The 9,961-nt window shown below is 39.0% G+C and overlaps 1 protein-coding gene across 1 annotated transcript; it reads left to right on the forward strand.

Moving 5' to 3' along the window:
- The first annotated feature begins 1,333 nt into the window (after positions 1-1,333).
- ube2c (ubiquitin-conjugating enzyme E2C) lies at positions 1,334-9,120 on the forward strand. The gene is made up of 7 exons (XM_088337522.1): positions 1,334-1,490; positions 4,621-4,741; positions 4,861-4,888; positions 6,339-6,425; positions 8,111-8,315; positions 8,396-8,455; positions 8,829-9,120. Exons 2-7 carry the CDS (start codon positions 4,641-4,643, stop codon positions 8,864-8,866), a joined length of 519 nt encoding a protein of 172 aa, XP_088193648.1. The 5' UTR covers positions 1,334-1,490; positions 4,621-4,640; the 3' UTR covers positions 8,867-9,120.
- Positions 9,121-9,961: the final 841 nt, after the last annotated feature.

Consider the following 9,961-nt stretch of genomic DNA (forward strand, 5'->3'; position numbering starts at 1 on the left):
CCCACGCAAGCACGGGGAGAACATACAAACTCTGCACAGGAAGTCCGGTAGCTGGATTTGAACCCACACAGGAGGTTCCCAAGACCTTAGAACTGTGCCTGCACACGCGCTAATCAAACCATATATAAATATATATATATATATATATATATATATATATATATATATATATATATATATATATATATATATATATATGGTTTCCTCCCACATTCCAAAGACATGCATTTCAGGCGGATTGGCCGGTCCAAATTGTCCCTAGGTGTGAATGAGCGAGCGAGTTGTCTGTCCCTGTGTGCCCTGCGACTGGCTGGCAACCAGTTCAGGGTGTCCCCTGCCCACTGCCCGATGATTGATATATATATATATATATATATATATATATATATATATATATATATATATATATATATATATACCTCTGCCCTAGATTGAAATATAGCAGTAGAATAAGGATTTATGAGTTAGTACAGGGGTCAGGAACATTTTTGACCCGAAGAGCCATAAAAGCAAAACATGTTTTAAAAAGAAATTGAGAGAGCCGTATCATATATTTTCAGAAAAAAATTAAAAAACTGCCAAACACGCTCTCTAGACAAAAGCTAATTCTTCAGCACATTTTATTTCACTGTGTGTCATTTGATTATTCAATCAAATGTATGAAATGATAATAATGCCAAATCCTGTGTCCCAAATCAATGTAAATATGCCATTTACAATTTTTCTTCCACCTTAAGTTAAGAGTGTGTAGGCAATTTTTTTCAATGAAACTTGTCCTTAATAACGGTTTAAAAACAATGTACATGCAAAGTTCTTTTGTAAAAAAGTCACAAATTACTGCAAACGATAAGCATATCGTCATATTCACTTTCGGTGTAGACTGCACTGTCCGAGAGAGAGAGAGAAGGAAGTGCCCTGCGCTGTGTGCAGGGATCCGCCCACCCGTACTGCTCACCCAATCAAAGTCGTTTGCCAGAGTTTTTATTTATCAGTTTAAATTGTTTCTTATCGAACCTCTGCATTAAGTTGCTTCGGCTTTATGTGGACCAAAATTGGGACGAAATCACTTGACTTTGGAACGCCACAGAGAGATGAGCAAGAGTTACATTTTATTTCGGAGCCATATGCACTCATGATAAGAGCCATATATGGCTCCCGAGCCATAGGTTCCCACTCCTGAGTTAGTATGAGCGGAACAGTGAAAATATATGTTGAGATGAGAGGCGGTAATGCACCAAAGTGATGGATGCCAACTTCCCTTAAACTTAGAACAGAAGAAGAAGATTTGTCCAATTGAAACGACCAGCCTTTAAAGCAGCTACTTCTATTGGCTAGCAAGAAAAAAATTTGAAAGTCGACTCCCCATTGGCTAAGTGCGTTTGCCTTATGTTTGATTTGGGAGCGCCAGTAAGTGTGCTCAATTTTCCAGGTTGTCAGTTTTTCCTCTTGATCAAACTTGGGCGTCGAACGCTACCGTGAGTTTTAACAAGGTAATCGGTGATCTTAAACGGTCCCTTTTATACTCTCTTTTATTTGCCGATTGAAGGAAGGGAAGTTTTAAAATCGACCGTACCGAACAACACTAGTACTCTAATCCCATATTTAAAATTTGCGTTTAGTCTGGCCCGTATGACCAATAGGTTCGTTCTTTTATTTCGTCTTTTGTTTTGGCTCTTGATATTTTAAATGAATGAATTGCCTTTATTGTCATTATACAACCGTACAACGAAATGAATGGGTTCTCGCTTATGACAGCGTATACAAGGATTTAAACGTAACAAAATATAGATTAATGATATTCAATACATATTCACAAAGGCAGTTGTACAGTAAGTGCGTTGTGCTCATGGACCCTGTAGTTTTAAAGGTGGAGTGAGATGTTCTTTTAAAATATTGAAAGTTAAATCATTTTCTCTATTAAATATAAAAAAGCAATGTGTAAAGGGGCCTTGAGCATGGGCCGCTGATTTGATTTTTAGCAAAGCTGTTCAAGGCGAAACAGAGTGTGAAGCATATTGTAAAGCGCATTGGGAAGTCTTCATTGACTTCAAAAGCGCTATATGAATACTGACCATTTATCATTTACGGCAGGGGTCTCAAACTTAATTGAGTTAGGGGCCGCTGAAGCTAGGATCCAGGTGAGGCTAAGTAAAATGGGGTCTTCCACAAAAACCGTGCTGATGAAAACATTTCGCTGTTCTTAAAGGGACAGTGTTTTATAATTGTTCACTCAATGCTGTAATGTGTAGTGCAACCAAAAAGGAGTCCAAGAAGACTACAAAGACTGAAAGTGAACAAAAAGCAACTTTTTGCTTCCTACCTTTCTCTAAGAAAGACAAAAAGAAGGGAAAACTATTTTTTAAAGGAATAATAGCATAGGGAAGAAGAAATAAGAAAAACGGGCAAGAAATGGAATACAAATAAAAGCAGGACAAAACATGAAAACGGGAAAAATAAATGTAATGAAAAAGACAAACGGGAACAAATGCAATTTTCCTTTTTTCTATTTTTTTTTTTTTTTTTTTTTTTTTTTTTTTCTCATTTTTTGAGTTTCACTTTTTGTCTTATTTCATTTAATTTTACGTGACCTTTTTAGTTTCTATTTTAAATTTCTTTTTGTTTTCTCTTTTTGTTACCTCCAAAAGTAAGAAAATGCGTTTTGGTCACTTTGACTCTCTCTATTTTTGTCTCCTTCTGTTGTACTGTCAAAACTGGTTTTCAGTGGCATGATCGAATACAGCGACATCTGGTGAGGAAATAATACACACTGTCCCTTAAAATTTCTTATCAAGGCGAAAGTCTCAATCTATCATCATGAGGGTCACAATTGGCCCCCGGCCTGCAAGTTTGAGACAGTATAGGATTCGTACGGGTGCTTGAAATCCTGAAAAATAATTGAATTGTAATGTTTTGTTTTAAATAATTGAAAATTGCTTGAATTTGGGGTAAATTCTTGTAATTGTTGCCATGTTTCTTAACACGTCTGCTTACAAATGGTCCAGACACAGCTCTGTCAGCCTCGCTTTGCCATTGCATTTCCTTTTCTCCGTGAATAACTATGGCTGGCATTATTTCTACGGCATTGTCCTATGAAGCATTATTGCTCCAGACGGGTGGCACCCAAATGGACAGGTGCATGCCACACATAAACAGGTCATTAGGAAATGTGTATTAGTGCGCATTAACTACGACATTCGTTCTAGGCCGCGCAAAAATTTAAGCTAGCATTTCACAGTCCTAAATTGTCATGGGAAGAACTTCCTGCAACTAAAAATGAAAGCTACATATGTGTGTCATTTTTACCCAACACCTAAATGAGGAATGATTTGTCTCAAACAAATATATTCTGGATTTCCTCATGATCTAGAACTCACATGTCTGGATCAATGCACATGCAAGATTAAAAACTGCATATGTAAATTGCAGATACTGTACATGGGTGACATGATTAGATTGACTGAAGTTCTTATTTTTATGGTACTGGGGAAATTGGAAAATTGGCTTTGCAAGTCCTTATAAAGTGCTTGAATTTGCCCATAAAAAGATGTACGAACCTTGTAGGAGTAGGATAAATGAGGGGCAGGGGGAAGACCTGTAGGGTTTTTTTTCTATTGGTGTATAATGAAAACGATGAAAGGCATGTCCAAACGTTAACCAAAACCACGAAAAAAGCTGAAAAATAAGTGGTTTATTCGAGTGCATCTAATAAAATGCAAACATGAACAAGCTGACTGAGGCTGCATTAATGACTTCAGCCAGGAGATGGTGGCAGTGAGTAAAAAAAATCCAGGTTTTGTACAGCTCCTTTTAGTTTGTCAGAAACTGTTGGTCGCTTTTTTTTTTTTGCCATGTCAAGCAACTGTTGTGCCAACGGTGTTTTGCTAGAATCGATCCGATTTATTTGTTAAGCCGTCTTTATCCCTGGCCTGGCCTTAGTACTGGCTTTTTTGCTTGATTAAAGGGACATTCTACATTATATAGCGCCTCCCATTGGTTTAAAAATGTAAATAATTGGAAAAATATATCTTTACATATTAAGCAAAAGTCCATGAACTACAATACAAACGTGAATTTATATACTTGTAGTTGCGGCCTCTCTTGCGCTTATGCTGGGCACCAGATTCAGATGTGAGCCTGAACAGAGGTTTTGCCTTCGCAGAACATGCTTCAATGAAGCTTTGGTAATACATCACCATGCCTAGAAAAGATCTGATTTTACTAGGGCACGGCGTCTTACTGTCAGACTCCATTAGGTTGTAGTTTGTATTTATTATACAAAACGTGAGGCTCACTAAAGGGAGCTGACATGATTGTCCGACATCTTTCTGTTAAGGGTAATGGGCAAAAAACATGAGAAGGGAAAATGGTGCAGTCTGGTAATTTTAGTCTCCGTAGTTTGTATTCTCACAAAAACAATACAGCGTCATATACTAGTCAATATTACAGTGTCATTTTAAGATCGTTTGGCCGTGAGTGGGTTACTTTTGCATGCCGTGTATTTGGAGTACAGCTGACAATTTGAATATTTGCTTAGAGACTGTACTATTTGACCACTAAATGTCGCTGTATTGTGTAGTGCAACAAAAAACGACTGCTAAAAAGCCCTTTGTATATATTTAGGTTTAGTGTAAAGCAGAGCAATGGCCTCGCAGAACTTGGACCCTGCTACCTCAGCCGATGCTGTCGCCATGAAGGGCAGTGAGGCAGGTGGAAACCCTGCCAAAGGATCAGTTACCAAACGGTAAGTATTTAAAGTTTTTGGTTACGGGTCATTAACGCGTGACTTTCAAAGCAATGCTCCAATTTTTCACTGTAAAGCTAAGCACGACGTTGTTGTTGTTTTATTTTATTTTTTCACAGGCTCCAGCAGGAGTTAATGGGACTGATGGTGAGTTCTCATCTTGTGGTTTTATGGTTTTTCTCAAATCTTTTTCTCTAATAATACAATATGTAAAACCTGAGACAGATAGGCATTTTCTTGTGTAAATTTTGAAATGATATTGGTCGTGATTCAACCAAGAGTATCATTAATATTATTACAAATGCTAATAATGTATTCTTGAAAGGTGCAAGTCAAGAATTTTTTTCTTTTATGTGTGAACCAAGCCAGTGTTTTTTTCAAGCACTGTGCACAGTAATTGTCATACTGTGCCGTGGGAAATTATCCAATTAGTGTACAGACTAGCAAAAGCTTTCTTTTATCTGACTTTACTTTTGCTATGCAATGGCACTGACTCGTGGTTAACCGCGTTTTTTTTTTTTTTCAATAAATGTCTTTGTTCAAAAGGTTGAAAAACACGAAACTAATTTAAATATTAACTGGTCATCGGCGCTGCTGTTAATTTAGTTTAGTTGCATAAAAGCTGCTCACGTTTCCATCTTGGACCAGCATGGTAATTGAGTTGTTGCAGGCAAGTCTCGCCTGTTGCTCCACAAAGTGGCTTGCACAATCATCGTGGAGGGCAAATGTTTTTGTTTCCACTTTTGATCCCCAAAAGTTGTTGGCTTGATGCTTGCACACAATTGGCGTGTGACGTCATCCACTCCGCAACAAGCACCCCTAGGGCATCATGTTAATCTGTTAATAAACAATGGGGTAGACTGCTGGAAGTGTGAATTTCCCTACGAGGATGAATAAAGTATCTATCTATCTAAAGGGTTCCCCTGAAATTTGAAAATTTGAAAAGGTCTTAAATTTGATAACTGCAAATCAAGGTATTCAAAAAGTCTTAAATTTTGTCTACATTTCTTAAATTTAAGTCTCAAATGTCTTAATTTTCCCCCGGCTTATCTGCGTGATAAAACTGTATAATTAGTAAACCAACAAAGTATGCTGTCGTAATATTTTTCTTTTTCACCAAGTTTATCGATAAATGCAATGTGGTGGTCAGATAATCCAGATTTCCGTATTTACGAAAACGCAGCATTATGTTGGAGCTTAACCTACAGTCAGTGTAACTTGGTGGTTCTCAATTTGCTTTGGTGCCTGGGTCAGACCATACCGGTCCCTGAGCCTCGCACGGTCTTGCTCAAGGCCAGCTCAGTCCCACCCTCAGCCTGGCCTGGCCGCGGCCGGTTCGGGTGCCAGTCTCCCCTCGGGAGCAGCGCGATCTGACCACCCTTGCAAAACTAACTTCAGCCGCAATGTACGCAAGATCTTCACCGCTCTTTCAGCGCGTTGCGGCCGGGTGTCGTTGGGTACTTAGGTCCGTCAGAACTCTGTGCCCGCCTCCCGTGTCTTTTTCAGAATTGGTGCGAGATTGTAGTTGAATTTCATTGGATGTAAATTTGAAAATGTCTTAAATTTAAATGGCTTATTATTTATGTGTTTGTGGTAGATGGCAGGCGACAAGGGAATCTCGGCCTTCCCCGAGTCCGACAACCTCTTCAAGTGGATCGGTACCATCGACGGGCCACGCGACACGGTAGGTCACAGTGACCAACCGTAGAGACCTTGCCTGGGGCAATGCTGACAGATGCCGTCAGGCATGAAAAATCAACACCTTTTGGCAAAATTTGCCGTTTTGAAGTCAAAGGGTTAACTACATGAATTGTGTAGATCCGAGGAGAAAATGTTTTCAGAAGGGTATTGTGACATTTTGCAGGGAGTACTGGGCATTTGAGATGAGTTAAAATTAAAATGACTATAGTTTGTGCGGGCTGGACTAATTGCCGGTTGGGCTGCGCAACTATTACTTTGAAAGTGAGGAGCACCGCCCCTGGAAGATACAGCAATAGATGAATCAAACCAAACGTCTTTCGCTTGTAGCCAATAAAGGGAGAATGATTAACTGCGGCCCATAACCTATATGTGCAGTAGATTTTAAAGGTAAACGAGGGATGCTAGTTGCCCAGATGGATTCTTGAAATTTATAGAAACTATATCAAGAACACACTTGATTTATTTGGCAAGTTTGTATATTTAATTCCATGGCACTCAAATCGACGTGAGGACTTGACAATAGAAACCACGAGTTGGTTCTGCGGTGTTGCCCAGTAAGGTATTACCCGGAAGGAATAAAGAAATCCAGGCTAACTGAATAAGCATAGCTTGAACTAGTCTGGCCAGCGTTGTGCCCAAAAAAATCGATAAAGACGAGAGTTCAGAAGATAGGACGTAATTTCCCTATGGGCCATTTGACAAGCATTCTTAATTGGAGAAGCAATAAAACACATGGTCTGATATCAAATTTACTACGTGCATGGCTTCAAAAGGACCCTCGTAATTATAGTCATCAGACATTAATGAAATGACAATACAGCCTACATGTGAAATTTTAATGCTGGTTAATAAAATGCTACAAATCAAGAAATTCCATGGAATTGCTATAAAGCCCATTGATTTTTCACACTATAGACCGTAGAAGTCCTAAGAATATCCCCAGATATACATCATCTCTTGGCGCCTGGGTCAGACCATACCAGTCCCTGAGCCTCGCACGGTCTTGCTCAAGGCCAGCTCAGTCCCACCCTCAGACTGGCCCGCCTGGGGATATTCTTAGCCTGGTCTGGAGCAGGCTAGCTATTGAGAATAAATCACCACAGTAGCCAAGCTAAATTTAACCTGCTTTCATGCAACTGACTTAAGGCTAGATTCAGCCAAAATATCAAACATATCCAAGCTTACTCCCTTATTTTTTGTGCAACACCCTATAGGGAGGGGCGTGAACTTTTTTGCCCCTATGAGCCACTGTAAGGCGTATATTTTTGGACAAAATTTAACAAAACCGACAAACCCGCTCTCAAGACGATGTAATATTTCAGTGCATTTTGTTTCACAGTGGGAAGTCAGATGGTTTGATAATTTATGATTGAATAATAGTGCATGTGTCCCATATAAACTAAATATACAACTTTAAACTTGTATCACGCTTAAGATTGTTGGTGCTCATTTTTACCATAAATATATAATTGCTCAATAGAGTGGTTCCCGACCCCTGCCCTAAGGTGTATGTTTGTACAATGCGTCCTGCAGATCACTGGAACTTGGTGTTGGTCGACAGACCTTAAATATTTTTCTGCGCTGTACACTGTTCTGAAACGTATTTCTTCCACACTTCTCACTCTTTTAACCCGCGACTTATTTTCATGTCTGGGCGTCGTGTTCCAGGTGTATGAAGGTCTGCGATACAAGCTGTCGCTGGAATTCCCGGCCGGTTACCCGTACCAACCTCCACGTATCCGATTCGTGTCGCAGTGTTTCCATCCCAATGTTGACGAGCAAGGTTTCATCTGTTTGGACATCCTCAAAGACAAATGGTCGGCGCTACTGGACGTGCGTGCTGTCTTGCTGTCCATTCAAAGCCTGCTTGGAGGTAAGACTCATCTGGTGCAGCCTTATATCCAAATGTTCGTCAGTATGTTTTCATCCACCTCCTTTGTTGGACTGTCTTAGAACCCAACAATGAAAGTCCACTTAACACCAGAGCTGCTGAACTTTGGTCCAATCAAGCAGGTGGGTCTTCTTTTTCTTGTCTGTAAATATGAGATTGTGATGACTTTCTGGATATACTGTTATTGATTGTAGGATGATTTACACATTTACGTACTTTTGTATGACTCCGTATAAGCCTGTGTTAGCTTAGCACGAAATGTTTCTCTATATCTAGCAAGCTAACAGCACTTTTTTGTACTTTTGTTCCAGTTGTTTGGCAGATCGTTATATTTAAAGGGAGAGCTTATATTTCAGTTGTTTGAGAATTTAAAACCATCCCAAATAACTGAATTTTTTTAAAAAAAAATGCATTTTACTAGGTTAATTGCAGCACATTAGACTTAACCTGATTGGTCTGACTGCTCTTCTCTCCTTCCCCACCCCCCGTTTTCAGCATACAGATCACATTTACACTCGACGTACCAAAAGTGAACCTGCTTTGCTTTTTTAAAATGAAATTATCCTGTGGTCTTTGACTTTGTACAATATTTTTATGTTTGTTTGGCTAATGTTGATCTAATAAAGCACGCATTGTATGACACGTTGATTTTTTTTTTTGGGAGTGCTTTTATGCCAGTTTGAGATGACATGTCCAACTCAATCAGCTCCTGAGTTTATTCTGGTGTAATGTGGTACCCTGTATTTAGATTTTAGAAATGAGGATGAATAAAACCTGTGAGATTTGAGACTGTTTAATTGGAAACTCATTGGTATTTTTGCTTTGGCAATGTTTGTTTTTGGTAATTCAGAACCTTTAGGACACAATTAAACTGATTAATGTGTACTGTTACTGTACTTCTCTGCCATTTTTAATTTATTTTCATATTGCACTTATACTGTACCAATGCGAGCGCTAGCTCAAGATTGAAATGTGGGACTCACCAGAGAACAACCAAAGACAAAAGTTCTGAATGCACGCTCAATGAAATCAGTTTATGCAACACAAGTGTTTTCAAAAATGTTTTTAAGGTGGATTTTTAGTATTGTAAAATCAAGTTTGTGTACAGTAGCTTAAGTTTAGTAGACACTTAAATTGAGAAGACATTGGGTTTTAAACTCGCAAGGAGAAAAGTTCAGATAAGAATTTTTTTTAACCGGTTCTTCCCCCTTTGAAACTCCATTACAAAAAGCAAATCAATTCTAAAGGGTGAGAATATCGAAGAAAAGCAACATGATTGGCTATTATGACTCCCATGAACTGTTTTCTTAACAGTGTGCAATAAGTCAAAATAAAGAACTGGGATCCTATGCAATCTCTCTTGCATGTGTCTAATATTAAAAACAAAACTAAAATAAAAATACAGCAACCGTCTCAAACATAAGTGCATGCCAGCAAAAAGGTGAGGAGGTGTTGGGGGACTCAGCCTCACCCATGTGCCAAAGTGCAACACAATGATCCGATCTGGTCCAAATTGGATAATATGTGCAACAGTGCTTGTAGATAAGAATGCACCAAGCAAGGAGTCATAGCAACCGAGCAGTTTAGCTCAAATCTTCCGTTGAACATCTGAGGCCTAACTCAACAAT

Source organism: Urocampus carinirostris, chromosome 6, assembly GCF_059441175.1.
Source record: "Urocampus carinirostris isolate Australia breed hairy pipefish chromosome 6, RoL_Ucar_1.0, whole genome shotgun sequence".
NCBI classification, from domain to species: Eukaryota; Metazoa; Chordata; class Actinopteri; order Syngnathiformes; family Syngnathidae; genus Urocampus; species Urocampus carinirostris.

Coding starts and splice junctions, on each gene's coding strand:
- ube2c (XM_088337522.1), top strand. CDS start 4,641: ATGGCCTCGCAGAACTTGGACCCTGCTACCTCAGCCGATGCTGTCGCC. Junction 4,742..4,860: donor AAAGGATCAGTTACCAAACG/GTAAGTATTTAA, acceptor ATTTTTTCACAG/GCTCCAGCAGGAGTTAATGG. Junction 8,316..8,395: donor CATTCAAAGCCTGCTTGGAG/GTAAGACTCATC, acceptor GGACTGTCTTAG/AACCCAACAATGAAAGTCCA.